This window comes from Bos indicus x Bos taurus, chromosome 5 (genome assembly GCF_003369695.1).
Source record: "Bos indicus x Bos taurus breed Angus x Brahman F1 hybrid chromosome 5, Bos_hybrid_MaternalHap_v2.0, whole genome shotgun sequence".
NCBI classification, from domain to species: Eukaryota; Metazoa; Chordata; class Mammalia; order Artiodactyla; family Bovidae; genus Bos; species Bos indicus x Bos taurus.
In genome coordinates this window covers 110,101,292-110,119,335 of record NC_040080.1, presented here as the reverse complement: position 1 = coordinate 110,119,335, position 18,044 = coordinate 110,101,292, and the positions used below count along the sequence as shown (strand labels likewise).

Below are 18,044 nucleotides of genomic sequence, written 5' to 3'. Positions count from 1 at the left end.
GAGGGAGTGACCCTCTGAACTGTAAGATCGCCCATGAGATGGCTGTTCAGAGAGCAGAGAGCTCAGGCTTCGGCCCAGAGGTTTCTGTGTGTTTCCTCCAGTCTGGCAACAGCCTAAGAGCAAAGAGGGTGAAGTCAGATCCTCGGGGAACAGTGTCAATTTTCTCTCCTTTTCCTACTTCTGGTTCTCAGTTTAATAGCAAGCCATTTCTTATGAACTTAAGATGCATTCTGAACTTGTATCAGAAGTTGAAGCTCCCGTTGAAGTTTATGCTCAGATATTTTTCTACCATAGTTATTCAAATATCAGCCACAATTAACTCCAAAAGGAAACAAACAAGCCCCAAACAGACAAGACTTATCAGTACATGAAACATTTTTGTTAGCATGGTTTTGTCTCTGGAGATAAATTAGAGTAGTTGTGTATACTATATTTGTATATGCTAACTGAGATGGACTATTGACTTTGTTATTCAGATAATTTATAAAGACTGCCTTCTTTTTGCTGAAATACCCAGATATTTAAGACAAAATGTATGTTTGACCTGCATTTTCCAAGTGATTGCCTTGATTCTGTATTATCTATGGAACAAAATTGGGTTTTCCTTATTGTGGTGGTTTAGTTGCCAAGTTGTGTCCAACTCTTGAGACCCCATGGACCATAGGCCACCAGACTCCTCTGCCCATGGGATTTCCCAGGCCAGAATATGGGAATGGGTTGCCATTTCTTTCTCCAGGGGATCTCCCCAACCCAGGGATCAAACCCAAATCTCCTGCATTGCTGGAGGATTCTTTACTGATGGAGCCACCAGGGAAGTCCTTTATATATTATAGGCAGATACTTATCTAAAATGTTTTGCTGTGAAGATCAGTGCAAGAAGATAGTCACACAGGGCAGCAGATATTATTAAAAATATGCTGGAAGAGAAATTTTTGAAATAGACAATGCAATTAGGTTGCTTTAGCTAATTTCATAGCTTTAGAGATCTGAACTGGATTAGCTATATCGTGATTTTCTAATGATCCAAGAGTCTGGAATTGGGTAAAGTTTCTATAACAAGGCATCTTTCTCAGACTAATAGCCTAACAGCTATAGCATTAAGTTTTAAAAGATATTCTGTAGTCTCAGCAAAGTCAAAGAGAGAACTCAGTTCTCCCTATGGCTTCTGGAAAAGGATGATGAAACTGTTTCAAATCACTGAATAGCCTGGCTAATCCTGCCTGTCTCCAGTTGCATATTCTGAATCCATAATTCTCACTATGGTAAGCTTTCCAACTATTTTCAGATAACCATACTTGTATCGAGAGTGAGTTGATGCTTTTGTAATGGTAAAACTATGGCTGAAATATATCTCTTTGTGTATACCCTTAATTCACTTAAAATCTTTTATTCCACTTAATGATTCAGGATTCATATATTTTAGTGGTAGAGAAACAAAAGACTTTTATGTTCAGAGGGAATATCCATTTACCTCTTGGATGCCATGTGTTTCTAAAGAAGAAAAAAGACATTACATTACATGAGATATGTATCTTTTCTGTGATGTTAATCATATTTCTTTATCTAAATCCTTTAGTAATTAATTGTATTGCTCTTAAAAATATGAATTTGTTTTTAAAGTGCACAGTTTTCAGTACTGTTACATACGTATTCTTTAGCTTAGATTCTAATCTGCACCCAGTTCTATGGAATCTGAAGTAACATATCTGAAATGAACTGTAGTACCATGTTGCTTAGCAACAGTATGCTCTTTAGACATTTCCCCCTCTCCTGGGACTTTGGTACTTACTTGAAGAGTGTGAATCAGTATTTACTTTCTTTACCAAAGTAATATTTGAGATACATTTAAGATTTTAGCTGAGTAAGAGATAGAAGCTCTACTTTTTTGTTTTCTTGTTATGTTTTACATCCATTATTTTAAATCTTGCTTCTAATTAAAGAATAACCCATACTCATTATTTTAGATATAGCTATTCAGATATTTTTAATTTGTTTATTTGAATTGGGTCTGAAATCAATGTTATTGTTATATAATATTTATAAAATGGATTTGATAAATATGCTGTATGAATAAGATTATGCCTACACTTCAAAAGAACAAATATTTGAACACTAAAACACTGGTATGAAAAGGATGCTATAATTACTTTGAATATACAAAATTCCTAGAGATCTATTAAAATCAGTCTAAGCTGAATATACTTGAAAGCAAAAGAAGCTTATGTATTGAATTATTCTGAAATTCAGTTCTTTTCAGCATTTCAGGATAAGTACTCTTGCCTGGAAAATCCCGTGGATGGAGGAACCTGGTAGGCTCCAGTCCATGGGGTCACTAAGAGTTGGGCATGACTGAGCGAATTCACTTTCACTTTTCACTTTCATGCATTGAAGAAGGAAATGGCAACCCACTCCAGTGTTCTTGCCTGGAGAATCCCAGGGACAGAGCCTAGTGGGCTGCATCTATGGAGTTGCACAGAGTCAGACATGACTGAAGCGACTTAGCTGCAGCAGCAGCATCTTTATTCTATCAGTCTGGATTAATAAATATGCATAAATATTGCTTATTTTTAATGTACTTGTGCTGAAAATGTATATATAATGTTTAAAGGTCCATTGTACAGATAATTTTTTTTTTTCCTTTTAGGGACAGATCATCATTAAAAACTGTTAATGTAACTGAAACATCATTAGAGTTTTCAGATTTGGACCACAATGTTGAATATAATGCTTATGTAACAGCTAGTACCAGATTTGGTGATGGGGAAAAGAGAAGCAATATCATCAACTTCCGAACACCCGAGGGAGGTGAGTTCTTATGAATATAGCCCAAGTAAAAGAATATTCTATTCAGAAAAAACGCATTAAATATAAAGATGTCTTATTAAGCCTAATATCTGTCATAAGTTACACACAAAATTGCTTTGTGGTCCCTCTAGCTGTGTGAGGTTGGGAAAGTTAGTTATCTCTCTGTGCCTCAACTTCCCATTTGTATGGATACGGTGTATCACCTACCTTAGGGTCCTTTTGAGGAGTAAATGAATTTATATTTGTGAATGCGCTCAGCACAAAACCCAATACTTAGCATGTAGTGTGCTTTTTATTTTTTTATTAATTTCTTATTTACTTTATCTTCGGCCGTGCAGGGTCTTCACTGCTGTGCCCGGGCTTTCTCTAGTTGCAGGGAGTGGAGGCTCCTCTCTGGTTGTGGTGTGTGGGCTGCTCATTGTTCTCAGTGTGGAGCTTGGATTCTAGGGCACAGGCTCCGCAGACGTGGTGCATGGTCTTAGTTACCCCGCAACGCGTGGAAGCTTCCTGGACCAGGGATTGAACCATGTTCTCTGCATTGGCAGGCAAATTCTTAACCACTGGACCACCAGGGAGGTCCTAGGGTTTTGTTTTTTTTTTCATGAAGCAAAATAAAATGCATGAAGTCAGCTCTGTGCCTTTGTCCTCTATTATTCAGCTTCAAAATGCTGAGTTAAATTAGAATTTCATAGTATGCATTCTGCATTGGAAACTTGTCATATGTTTTTTTCAAATCCAAAGCACTGGCCTGATTTAGAACTGGGATACTGTTTTACAAATAAGAAATCCATTTGTCCTCTGCTTGGATATTCCTGTGGTAGAGTGTTAATGGGGATGGCCCAATGAGCCTTACAGATTTCATTTCTGACTTCTAATTAGATATTCTTAATTTTTAACAGTCATAACTTAGGCACAGGTAACATTTAGAACAGTTCAGACATTATTTGGAGACACAGGTACACTTTTGTGTTCAACTGTTTGTTTTTTTAGCACCAAGTGATCCTCCCAAAGATGTTCAGTATTCAAACCTCAGTTCTTCATCAATACTTCTTTTTTGGACACCTCCTTCAAAACCTAATGGGATTATACAATATTATTCTGTTTATTACAGAAATACTTCAGGTACTTTCATCCAGGTAAGACCTGAGTTTTCTCCTGTTTCTTTATTTACATCTCTCAGCTCTGTTGATAAAGACTTGGCATAGTAGAAAACGTCTCTTATCTTACGTTGACAATTATATATAGACATTTTATAAAATTCCTATTGATGTAGAAAAATGTGGTGGAGAAATAAATACATTTTAATCTGTCTGTCTATGCGTGCAGACATGCACTCCAAACACACACATGTCTCTGGATCAGCTTCAAATGTGTTACCGACAATGAAGCTGACACATTTTAAGCATTCTGTATATAAATGTGGCTCTCAGTGCTATTTCTCCAGAGAATTGATGGTTTCACTTACCCTCAGTTGTTTTTCAGCTAAAAAAATTTCCCTTTGTTTGAATATAATAGTTTTCATGCTTGGATGTGTTTGTGTATTTTTCTTCACGTCTAAAATTTTTCCATTGTTAGTAGGAGGGGGTCATCCTCATCATCATCATTGTTATCACTTAGTATCAGATGTAATGAAAGTACCAAAATGTGCTTATTAAACTTGTGATATGCAAGGTTATAGGATTGCATAATTTTAGATGGATACGTTCTGAAATATGAACAACAATAGTTATTAAAATAGCTAAAGTGCCTTTCATTTAGAGAAATATTTTTAGTTCTTCAACTAGATTCCTTTACTTCTCCAAACTATTTCACAGAACTCTAACATTTGACAAGAATAAAACGCTGGACAGTTGTGATTGAATCAGGAATTGGAGAGTTGGAATATAATTTGGAAAACACTGATATAGAAGAAATAATGGCCATTTAGAGAATATGTACCTTAATACTAGGAACTGTTGACTGAATGTTAATTATTACTCTGACCACTATTAAGTCATTGTATCCTTTTTAGTAGAAGAATAGAGAGGAGTCTTATTAATTCTAAGTTGCCTAATTCAATTTGTGATTAATAACCCAAGTTTAGCCACTAGAGTTAGTTCTTGTGAGCAGAAGCCTCTCTAAAGTATAACTTGCTTTAGTGCAGTTTAGGCTAGTGAAGAGTCAGAGCAGAATTCTGCACGCTGTCTTAGGCCTTACCCAGCAGTGAGTAAAAGACAGTCCAGAGGTTGATTGAATTTTAATATTCTGCTCCAGGCCCTGTAAGAGTGAGGTTGCATAAGAAAGGACAATCTGTTTATTTAACTCTGTACATCAAACAATTTTTGCTGCTTCTTTTTGTTCTGCTCTATTTGGGGAAGGAAAATGGAAATTTAAAGTGCATTTTTACCCAGTTTGTTTATAAATTTAATAATTTGTCATTATGTCATCAGGCTATTCAAATTGCAGATTTTTTTTCATGCATTTAACCAATATTCAGTATTCAAAATTCAGAGGTTCTGAACCTTTAGCAAAGGTTTTGTCTCCACTACAGTTCACTTCACGCTCGTGTCTGATTCTGTTTTGGCTCTCTTTGTCCACATCCTAAGTAATCAAGGGCAAAAGTTTAACTATAATTTCAAGGTGATTTTATGAACTTTCTTATTCAAACCTGAGCATATAATATGATCCCATTTGCAGTTCATCTGTCTTAGAAAATGTAATTTTTTATTAAGTTATCTTAAGAATGCTTTTAAGTATGACAGCTGCAAGAAGGCACAGGCTAATGATGTTAAAACATTTCTCATATTCCTTGAAGTTCATCTGTGCTTTATTTCTAAAATTAGTTAAATATAGTATAAAAATCTTCACTACTTAATTTTCTATTTTGGATTGGTAGTAGAAGAAATCATCAAAATGAAAATTATATAGCAGGATAGATGTATGGCTATTTTCTTCCTTCTCTTTCTTCTTCCCATAGACCTTTGTAGTATCCCTTATGCATGACACATCATAGTACTTCCTATTCCTGGTGTCTGCTACTTGTCTTAGCTCCCTCATCCCATAGCAGATAATGTGAAGAAAAGGATTGTGTGTGACTCTTGTCTTTCCATCCCCTGATATCCTCTGCTACTATATCATAATGCTCAATAAACATTTAATCAGAGAACATAAAAATAATTATAGCAGATCAACGTTATTTTCAGTAATTAGTTATGATTTGGAGCATGTAAGTTGGTTGTGATCTGTCCTTCAGACTTTGTGGAGTTTAAGCTCCTTGCTACTACATGGCAATCCATCTTGTACCTCCTCCAGTTGTGGCCCATTGGGTTTCATATTAACTCTTATCCATTTTAACATTTACCCACTTTTGTCCCCTCAGTGTGCCTGACACAGTGTCTTTTATTAAAAAGTGTTAAATAAGTACTGATTTGATTAATCAACTTTGAGAAGTTTTTACTAAATACCTTCTGACTGTATTTATATTCTCAAAGAATAAGCCTTAATTAGATAATTTGAACCACAAGACTTTTTTTTCCCCCTCAAAATAAATAGATGAATGGGATAATCATTTGGATAACTGATCTGGTTCTAAATGTGTTTACATGTCTGTGCATGTTTACTCACACTCAGCATGAATAAATTCTGGGTGATTCAGAGTAATTTGTTACTTAATTGTCATCAGGCTCATATGTAATCAGAGTAAATTTTATAGCAAAAAAAATAGAAAGGCTCCATTAGTATTTTAAGAGATAAATTATATAAGCCAGTTATGCCATCTGTAAAGTATATGTGTTGGAAGATATTAAAGTTCCCAGATCACATTTTTTGTGAGATTAATAATGTCTTATCTTGTCTATTCGGAGAAGGCAATGGCACCCCACTCCAGTACTCTTGCCCGGAAAATCCATGGACGGAGGAGCCTAGTAGGCTGCAGTCCATGGGGTCGCTAAGAGTCGGACACGACTGAGCGACTTCACTTTCACTTTTTACTTTCATGCATTGGAGAAGGAAATGGCAACCCACTCCAGTATTCTTGTCTGGAGAATCTCAGGGATAGAGAAGCCTAATGGGCTGCTGTCTATGGAGTCACACAGAGTCGGACACGACTGAAGCAACGTAGCAGCAGCAGCAGCATCTTGTCTATTACTTAATAAGTCACCACAAAATTGAAGTAGATTTCATGACACTCACTGCCCCACATACTGTCAAAGAACCACAAAATTTTGCAGAATTTAGTTTGTTGATACATCACAGAACCATGCTAACTATAAATTTTAGTCAAATTGATTATCCTATGTTATTAGTTCAAATTAGCCTTTTACTATTTATTACTTTTCTTTTATCATGTGCCAGAGATGGTGTTGCTTTATTTGCCTCATATAGTCTAATCTTCAGAAGCCCTCTGTGAAGGCTTTTGAAGAGGTTCTTCCCATTTTACAGTTAGAGGATGAGAAGTTTTGTGATCAGATGATTTATCCAGGACTTCTGTCCAAATTGAATACAGGTCTTTGGACTCTAAGGACTTTGTGCAGATTGGAATGATTCAGATTTCTCTGTATATAAATATATTATTATAAAATTATTCATACTTAATTCATATTTAATTACATGACTTTTTAAAAAGTCTATTTTTCTTTATTTAGAATTGATTTTGACCATGTTTTGTATTTAAAATTTGGTGAAGGAGGCAATGATTACAATTCCTTGATTATCATAAAATGGCTTGGAACAAATATAACTAGGAGTCAGGCAAGAGAATTAAAAATTTTTTTTTTTAGCTCATGTGAGAGTGTATCCAGTGCTTTCCTATTTCTCTACATGAGAGTAGAAAAAGAAAGGAAAGGAAAAAGAAAAGAAAAGGAAATGAAAAAGAAAAGAAAAAGAAATTGTAACCATTTGAACTCATAGAGGTGAAGACTTTCATAATTCCTACATTGTTGATAGGAAGGAAAAAAAGAAAATTTTTATAGTATCCCCAAACTTGCATAAAAATATGTAGCCAAATTTTGAAAAATACTTGACTGTTTTGTAACCGACTATACTGATCAGCACACTGTAGCATTTTCGGTTCACTACTGGACCTTCCCCACTGCCAGCTAAGCTTGGAGTTTTAACTCTTTGCTAATCTGTGTATCATTTTAATAAAACTGCTACCACTGATTCCTCTTTTAGTACAAATATATTTCCAGTTTAATTATTGCAATAAAAAATTCTATGTTGATTTTCCTCAAAAATTAACATATTAAAATAATGAAGCAACCGATCTATGATACTTTGAAATGCTTATGTATACTAAAAATATATTCTGAACAATTAAAAACAATATGTTTATTTTTCAGAATTTTACACTCCATGAAGTAAATGACTTTGACAATATGACCGTATCTGCAATAATAGATAAACTGGCAATATTCAGCTACTATACATTTTGGGTAACAGCAAGTACTTCAGTTGGAAATGGGAATAAAAGCAGTGGCATAGTTCACGTATATACAGATCAAGACAGTATGTAAATGAAAAGCATTTCTTAATCTTTAATAGGATTAATTTAAAACTTTATAATTTTTCAGAATCTTTTTCTATTTGTATGTATTGGTGATAAAATCTATATTTTATTTAGGCACATTTAACTAGTCAGAGAAATTTGAAAATGCATTAATATAGCTGTAAACCTATTACAACAGTAACAACCTTTTCTATTCAAGGAAACTGCTACCATCCATTTATAAAAATTCTGTCACCTTTATTCAAAAGATATCACAGCCATAGGTTAATGAAATATACGGTTAATGAAAAATACTGACGTGAAAAATACTGTTGCATGTGTAGACAGATTTTCCAATACTTCATTTGCTCTAGAAATGACATTGTTCCTCTCTCTAGCAACTTGTTTCCTTTTCAGTCTTTGAACTCACGAAGGACTTTATGCAGCATTTTGTTCCTATTGTGTTTATGACTAAATGACCCAAATACCTTTTTTTTTTTTTTTAACTCTGGCAGTTTCCTCTTATGTGGATGCTGCATCATCCTGTTTGTGCGGAGTATTCAGAAAACTATAATGACTGAAGCTCTTGTGTTTTAGGTTTCCGTTTCGAGAATACAGTGATGCGTGGGTCACTGCCTACTTCTTCTTGTGGTTGCTTCTATGGTCCATTTATTTTTAAAAGGCTCATCTCTTATTGAGAAACAATATTGACCTAAATTGCTGCTGAGAGTAAAATTGCATGTTTAGTATTTGAAGATTATAAATCGACAGACACTTCAAGTATGAAGAGTGAATGCTTTCCCCATTGTTGGGATAATCTTTCAAATTGTTTACTCACTGATGAGCAGTGTAGCTAGGATAGAATATGCAGAATTTATAAGTTTGGGGGAGTTTTAGCTAAAAAGTTTAGAGCAGTATGTGGTCAACATCATTTCAGGCATTCTTTAAATGGAGATCTCTCCCAAGATTTTCACCAACCTATAATGTTTTATCAGTCAATATTACAGCACCATAAATAATAAACCCTGTGCACTATTCCTGGTGAGAGGTCCTAGGTGACTTCATATGTACAATAAGGATAATCTCCAGAAGAAAGAAATTAAAAATCTGAGTATACATGTATATATCCATACTTGCACACTCATAGTCTCATATACATAATTTCCATCACATACTCAAAATCTACACAGACTCATAATACCCATTTTGTAGGAAAGAAAAGCCAAGAGGGTATTGTATAAAACAATTCACACATATTAGAGATGAAAAGGTTTACCTTGAATGATTTGAACATAATTTTAATGTAATTTTTTAGATTTTAATTTTAATGTAATTATTTAGAAGGTATTTTGTAGTAGATGATGTTACCACGTGTGGATCTAAACACCGTAGAAGCTGGTGAGGTAGTAGGTGCCCTTTCAACAATGAGCCTCTGGTTTGTGAATTTACTTCAAGTTTACCTAGGGTGACTGATGATTTTTATATTTTGCACGTTACCTATCATAGTACCTGAAGGAGTTGTGGGAAACCTGACTTACGAGTCCATTTCGTCAACTGCAGTAAATGTCAGCTGGGGCCCTCCGTCTCAACCCAATGGTCTAGTCTTCTACTATGTTTCTCTGAGCTCACAGCAGACTCCGCGCCACGTGAGACCACCTCTAGTTACGTATGAGAGAAGCATGTATTTTGATAATCTGGACAAATATACTGACTATATCTTAAAAGTCACTCCATCAACAGAAAAGGGATTCTCTGACGCATATACGGCCCAACTACACATCAGAACTGAAGAAGATGGTAGGCTGGACCCTTGTATTGCCTATTACGCAGATAGTTGGTGTTCTCTTATTTAGATTGCTTTCTGCTAGAAAACGTTATTCTTATCACTACATAGATTCTGTTTGTTCTTAAGTAATTAGCCTTTCAATAAACACAATAAGGTTTACAGTTTCTTAAAATTAAAATAATTACCTGTTGATAAAATTAAGTCCCATTATTAATGAAGCCTCTTCTTTTTGATACTAATTCACTTTTGTTTCATTTAATATTCTTTTTTTCTTTTATAGTCCCAGAAACTTCACCAATAATCAACACTTTTAAAAACCTTTCCTCTACCTCAGTTCTTTTATCATGGGATCCCCCAGTAAAACCAAATGGTGCAATAATAAGTTATGATTTAACTTTACAAGGACCAAGTGAGAATTATTCTTTCGTTACTTCTGATAACTATGTAATACTGGAAGAGCTTTCACCATTTACATTATATAGTTTTTTTGCTGCAGCAAGAACTATAAAAGGACTCGGTCCTTCCAGTGTTCTTTTCTTTTACACAGATGAGTCAGGTAAGCCAGAATCCATGTTTCTTCCAATGATTTTACTGTTGCAGCACTTGCTCTTTTTAAGGAAAAGCATGGAAAATGAAAGGATATTTGATTGTCTATTTGTAACAGGCTGACAACTATTGATTTGCTTTGCTGAACATTTTAACATTGAGTTTCAGAACAAATTGTTCTGTTTAAAGCTACTTTGGAACTTCTGAGTTCCAAGTACAAAGCCTCACGACTTATGCTCTTTATTTCTGCAATTAAAATATGACCCGTTTATAAATCTTTCTTAACTAGTGTCTTCCAGAAGCTAGAGTCACGATGATGTTTTTCTGCTAAAAATGTTATGAATGTAAGTTTTGTAATGTGTTTTCCTGCAGTGCCTTTAGCACCTCCTCAAAATTTGACTTTAGTCAACTACACTTCAGACCTTGTATGGCTGAAATGGAGCCCAAGTCCTGTTCCAGGCGGTATTGTTAAAATATATAGTTTAAAAATTCATGAACATGAAACTGATACTATATTTTATAAGGTAGGTCGATTATAACACCGTATGTTTATTTCAAAAACTTAGACATTCTTGTAAAATATTTTGACATGCGGGGGGAAATGGACTGTTTTAAATAACACAAAACCCATCTTTAAAAAAAAAAAATCTCTTTGGTTTCCCACAATTTAAGGATGCTTGAGGAAAACACAGCAAACATTTGTCAGGTGTGGAAGTAAAGTGCTTTGTAGAGCATTTTAATAGAATTTAAAGTTTTTAGATATCTGTAAGTTAAGAAATCATTACACCATTTTGTTAATGCTGCAAAAGTATACAGTAAATTTTTTCAGACTGTTTATAACCTGTTATTGTCTTAAGTGTAATATATTTCTGCAGTCATCCCCCTAAGCTGCAAGGGTTACATTCCAGGACCGCCAGTGCATGTCTGAGACCAAGGATAGTACTAAACCTATGTTCTGTTTTTTCTTATACATCCATAGCTGTGATAAAGTTTACTTTATACGTTAGGCACAGTAAGAGATTAACAACCATAACAACAAAATTTAAAAAATTAAAATAAACTGTAAAGAGTTAGATGAATGCTGTCTCTCTCTCTCAAAACATCTTCTTTTACAAATTTAACACCTTTCCCATCTTAAGGGAGCATTTATCACACACTATCGCCATAACTTTTGCAGTTTGAGATACAACAGCAAAACTTGTACAGTTTTTTCCCTTCTTCCCCAATTCACAGCATTTCACAGAAGCTTCGTTTTTACCCCAGATCTTGGCAGCCTCAGCATACGATTTTTTTTTCTCTCCTTATTAAGTTGAGAACTTTCATCTTTTCACTTAAAGGAAGCACTGATGGCTTCTCTTTGGCATCTCTGAATTGCCAGCATCACTACGCTTGTACTTTGGGATCATTATTAAGTAAAATAAGGGTGTCCTGAATACAAGACTGTGCTACCCCACAGTTGATCGGATAACCAAAAAGCCCGTGGACTAGCAGGCAGGCAATGCTGGACGCAGGGATAATTCACACCCAGGGCAAGATGAAGCAGGACGCCTGGAGACTGCATCACGCAACTTAGACCAGCTCACAGTGTACAAGTTATGAATTGTCTGTCTCTCGAATTTTCCATTTAGTATCTTGAATTGAGCTTGACTGCAGGTAACTGAAACTGTGGAAAATGAAACCATAACTAAGGGAAAACTACCAAGTGTTCAAGGAAGTACCAAGTGAATATTTTTAACCTTTTCAGAGATGTGTTTATCCTGGACTTCTAGTAACCTTCCCAGATATAGTATAATTTCACACTAATTGGTCTTTTAAGATATATCATTATTCTTTTTCCTTCAGTGCTAATTAGTTTCCATTTTAAACACTCTTTTACTCCTCCATTTTTAGGTTTCAGAATCAATGAAACATACCCAAAGAACTAATGTAACAAAGGATCTCAAATATACCTGTATGATTTATAGCACTTAATTGCCAAAATATACTGTAATAGACTAGCATTTATTTGAGTATTTTTTTCCCCAAAGGCAAATGAAGTACTGGAATGCTTTTCAGTTACAGCATGGAGGATGCAAAAATTCTGCATAAACATTGTCCCCAGTATTATATGCATTATAATTTATTGTTGATGGTAAATTATTTTTATAGCATGTGTAGCTTACAAAGTGAGTAATGCTATGGCATAAGTAATAATGATTTTTATTATCTTTAAATAATATGGAATGTGGCCATTCCTAGGATAAACATGTATGAATATTGAAGCATGGATGTATTTGTGTGATCTTTCCCTCAGAGCAGAGATGTCTACCATCAACAGCATTAGCATAGTCATGAACTAAGGACTCTGGCATCAAATTATTGGTTGGAATAATTTGCAATAATTTCCAAATGGTTGCAACCCTGCCTTCAAGACTTACTATGCTCCCTTAGGGCAGTTCCTTAACTTCTTATGACTCAAGTTTCCTCAAGTGCAAAATGGGATTTGTAAATATGCAGCCATTAAAAAGTGAAGCTTGTAAGAGGAAAATCTATATCAAACATTTATTTGTTTTTCAAGAAAAACATTTATTACTCTTATTTTTTGACTGTTTTATAGATTCTTTTGGATTTTCCCTTTTTTCCCCATTCTGTTGTCTTTCTCCGTTTTATAGGACTATAAAGTCCAATTAAGCCTTCGAGTTTTTTTTTTTTCAGTCACATTTTTTATTGTTGTTATAAACCTCTGCCCCTGTGCTGGGCATTGGCAGTTCTGTGGAGTTTTCCTTTTTCGTTTTCTTTTCTCTTTTAATTTTTTAATCTATTATTATTTTATCTACATGTATTTCTTTGTTTAGTTTTCCTACTGTTCTTACACCCTTGCAATTAATCTTTAACATATATATCTTCTTTATCTACCTAATGCTACCATTGAAATTTCACTATAAGTATTTTTATATTATTAACATAATATGCATACCATAAAGTATTAAATATATCCTTTTTGAGGTGGAAAGAGTAGTTTTCCTTTAAAATCTGCTACTGCTTTTAGTTACTCCTTTCTACGTCTACTTTGTCTTCTACGAACGCTCATCGCCCTACTATCTTTCCGATTCCGTTGTGTGTGCCCGATGCCGTCGTCTTTCCTCTCTCAGTGTCTGGAGCGTCTGCTTTCCTCTCACTGTGTGGCTTTCTTTCTGAGTGTGGTGTCCTGTTTTCCCTTCTGTTTTCAGCTCCCTCTGTGTCCCACACAGCACTTTCTTCTCTCTCTTACCTTCCCAGCGATATGTGCGTCTGTGGAGGCATAGTAACTCTTGGGCCGCTCCAAATGTTCCCGCCGTCCCAGTCAGGTCACTCACACGTACTGAAAGAGAAAGTTCTGCTAAAAATATGTTTGAAAATATTCCTTACTCATGTCTCCCTTTTACAGTTTACTTTGTCAGTCTGTCTACTATCCAATAAGCTACTCACACTTTTTTATTATAATATCTTGAGTTCAGTAATTTCTCTGTGTACTCACTCACCCCTCCTAACCCAAGTCAAAATTTATCTGCTTGTATTTAATTTTTTTCTCCGTATACAGTTATTGGTAGATTTTTCTAATGAATATAACAGTTGCTGGATGACAGGGACCAGGTCTTATATATCTTTATAATCTCCTGGTTATCTAACCATGTGCGTTGTGAATAGTAATTAAGAAAGAATGAAAGAAAATTGTATAACACAGTGAATTCATAAAGGATATCAATAGCTTGTAAGAGATTAATTTAAAATATGATTCTAACTATGAGTGCCCTGAGAGTTAGTATTCTTGCTAAATTTCTGCCACTGAAATGTTTAATTTATAAGTCAAACTGGTTTATATTTTGGATCAGATATAATACAGTATTCTTAAAATTATACCACATAAGAGGTTGTCTTTTTTTCCCCATAGGATAACTATTAATCTTAAGTGCTCTTTCTGTTAGGACAGTCCTCTTTGAATGAAGTCCTTGTATTTGATGGTAAAATTTTCTGTGAGACACCATATCCTTTTTGGTATATCTGTGATAACTGTTTTGTTTGTTTTTTCATTTTCCTAAGAGATTGAATAAAATTAGAAATTTAGGAATTGTGTGGGAAAATCTCATAATTTCTGAAGCTTAGCTTCATAGGAGCAGAGGTTGTTTCATGCACTGCTGTGTTCCCAGGTCCTCGCATATAACAGCTGATGAATAAATTAATTTACAAAGAGAATGTTACTGAGAACTAAAAAATGAATTTTGATGAATTCAAGAAAAATAAAGTACCACTGACTGCTCATAAGTTGGATTCCAATTGAGGACTTTAATTTTAGCAAATTTAAAGGAAGTAATCATATGTAATTCTAAGTAAAAATCAGAGAGACAAAATAAAAACAAAATACTTCAGCTTTAAAAACCAATGGCAATTATGATTTTCTTCAGTGTTGATGGGTGTCCAGTTCAACCTTGTGCCTGAGCATACCCTGGGGCACACACAAAAACTGTTTAATTTTTGAATTTTTAATTAAAAATACCCATGCTTATTAAATCATAGGTTAAACACAGAAGACATAATTTTTATGTATTAAAAATATTTCTTCCAATTATAAATAAGTTTTTTGATGATGCACTGTGACTAAGAGGTTTGGTTTGTTTTTTTTTTTCTGCTTTTCAGAATATTTCAGGTTTTCAAACTGAAGCCAAGCTTGTTGGACTGGAACCAGTCAGCACCTATTCCATCAGTATAACTGCCTTTACTAAAGTTGGAAATGGCAATCAATTTAGTAACGTAGTAAAATTCACAACCCAAGAATCAGGTTAGATGTGGTTTTTGGATCCTAAAATGTTTGATTTTGTATTTAACACTTTTCCCTTTGCTTTCTCAGTTTATGTGACTAAGTATCAATATTTAATTGTTCACTCAAAGAAGCTGAATTTTAGTGCTTTCAGGCTAGACTGGATCTTGTCGTCTGCAATCAAATAGATATATATTTATGCATGTTTTTTCATTTTGGACCAAGGAAGTTGAAATAAAAGACTAGTTTAGGAGCAAAGTACACTACTAGATATATATGAAAATTAGCCAATTCCTAGTACTACCTGAGATTGCTGGGGGGGGAAAAAGAGAAAAGCCATTAATCACCTTTAACTGGTTGATTCATATTTTCATGAAAAAAATCTATGATTTTTTTTGTATATTGTACAAAATATTGTTACTATATATACAATAATGTATATTGTGACATTTGAAGAGTACTTTTGTGCATTGGAGAAGGAAATGGCAACCCACTCCAGTGTTCTTGCCTGGAGAATCCCAAGGATGGAGGAGCCTGGTGGGCTGCCGTCTATGGGGTCGCACAGAGTCGGACACGACTGAAGCGACTTAGCAGCAGCAGCAGCAGTCAGGATGTAAGCTTGTATTTCTCCCTAGTTCATCTGTGACATGTGGTGGGGACTGTGAAGACTATGAAATACCATTGGTCTAATTAAACAACTTACCTGTGTGTCGTGACATGCCATAGCTCAATTTTGTGTGTCAAATAGTTTTCATGTAGAACTGATTTAAAAATTTAATACTTTTCCTTCTCAACTGGAAGCACATGTTTTTTAAAGGCATCTCTTCCTCACTCTCTCTTTTTTTTCCTTAATTGATTAAGCACTTGATTCTGTGCTAGTCATTTCTTCCCTGTAGGTCTGGATGCATTTAGTGAATCCCTAAATTAAAATTGTAGACCACTGACTGATAATCATTTCACATTAATTTGTGAATACCTGATACTTTGTTTTCATGGCATGCCCCTAAGATATGCTTAGTAAATAGTATTTATAGTGGATACAAGTGCACCCTCTGAAATCAGTGTCTGGATTTGAATCCAAGCTCTGCGACTTACTAGTAAAACCTTGGCAAAGGCACATGACTCCTCTGAGCCTCTATATCTTTAACCAAAAAGAAACATATTTTATCAGTAGCCATCCATAGCTGTTATGAAAAAATATTTGAAGAGATCTATATAAAGCACTTTTAATTAGAGTATTGGACACACAAGTACTCAAAAAATATTACTGATGCCCTGTTCCCATAATTCAGATGAAGAAGCCGTGATTCAGGCAGTGAGATGAAAAGGGCTGAGAAAATTAGTGGAAAAACTGAACTGAAACCTCAGTCTCTGACCTCTAGTGACAAGTGGACATGACTGCAGGAAATGTGTATCATAAATTAGTGATACTATGGAAAAATGCTGAACCCATAAAGAAAAAAGAAACATTTAAACCATTTACACGCATATTACACTGATAAAGATTAAGGCTAATCTTGTAGACAGTGTTCTAAAAACCTATAAATATATTTTACCAGTGAAATAAAATAATTCCATAAAACCCTATGCCCTGATTAGTTAAATAAAATTTTTGACTTGAAGTGTTATAATATCTGCTGGTTAATTAATTGTTTTTAGGTTTATAGAGTCAGTAAAACGGATGTTCACAAAATCTAGGTTTATAATCTACACTTAAGCACATTATCAACTATCTCTTGTTCATTTATTTTTGAAAATAATGGTATATGTTTTTGAAAATAAGAAAGCAAATAATTAAACATATGTAACTGCCAGAACCTTGGATCAACAGAGGAATCATCTTTTCTTTAAATGCCACACACCCTCCCTAAGTTATTCTCCTTTAGTTCTGATGCCTTTGTGTTACAGAGGATGAAGGATTTGTAAAGATAGAAATTTAGGCCAGAGGAGAGAACTGTAGGCAAGTTAAATATGACTTGAATTGTTCTTTAAATAACTCTGCTTCCCCATAATGACAGGATTTTTCTTTTTACTGCTTGTTTATAATCCACAAACTGACAATATGCAAATTTTCTTTACAGCATCCTCTTTTTATTGTAACAAGATAAGCTATGCCAGCATGAGGGGACATTTAGATAATCAGATATTTCCCTAGAAGTACCTACTCTTAGGGTCACTTTGGTGGGCCTGGGGTAGTTCTCTTTAACTAGATCTGCCAAATATAGTGCCTACTTCCAAGTAAATTCAGGGAAGTTCTAGAAAAAACTGGGACTGAATTAAAAACTGGGGCTGGTTTCCATCTTCAGTCTTTTTTTTTTTTGTAAGTACTGAGGGATCAGGTCTTCACGATTTTTACAAAAAAGTCATCTGAATATATAAGCAAAGTCCCACATTTAGTTACATGTTTCCTAGTGCTGTTAGGCCACATGGGTGAGGCGCCTGCATCTATATCTGTGTGTGCGTGCTTAGTCGTTCAGTCATGTCCGGCTCTTTGAGACCCTATGGACTATAGCCCACCAGGCCCCGCTGTCTGTGGGATTTTCCCATGGCAAGAATACTGGAGTGGGTTGCCATTTCTTTCTCTAAGGGATCTTCTTGACCCAAGGATGGAATTCACATCTCCTGCCTTGCAGGCAGATTCTTTACCCATTTAAGCCACCTCAGGTGTT

At 34.8% G+C, this 18,044-nt stretch overlaps 1 protein-coding gene across 10 annotated transcripts in view; it reads left to right on the top strand.

The window, feature by feature from the left end:
* PTPRQ (protein tyrosine phosphatase, receptor type Q) overlaps positions 1–18,044 on the top strand; it is a 296,165-nt gene that overhangs the window by 134,324 nt on the left and 143,797 nt on the right. For 7 of the 10 annotated variants that reach the window (XM_027543274.1, XM_027543276.1, XM_027543277.1 and 4 more), the window contains 7 exons: positions 2,645–2,805; positions 3,796–3,941; positions 8,124–8,289; positions 9,776–10,066; positions 10,336–10,611; positions 10,974–11,125; positions 15,255–15,396. In XM_027543274.1, the coding sequence (XP_027399075.1) occupies positions 2,645–2,805; positions 3,796–3,941; positions 8,124–8,289; positions 9,776–10,066; positions 10,336–10,611; positions 10,974–11,125; positions 15,255–15,396 (1,334 nt within the window). The remainder of the gene's footprint in view (positions 1–2,644; positions 2,806–3,795; positions 3,942–8,123; positions 8,290–9,775; positions 10,067–10,335; positions 10,612–10,973; positions 11,126–15,254; positions 15,397–18,044) is intronic. The other 3 variants (XM_027543280.1, XM_027543282.1, XM_027543283.1) reach the window with 3 other exon arrangements.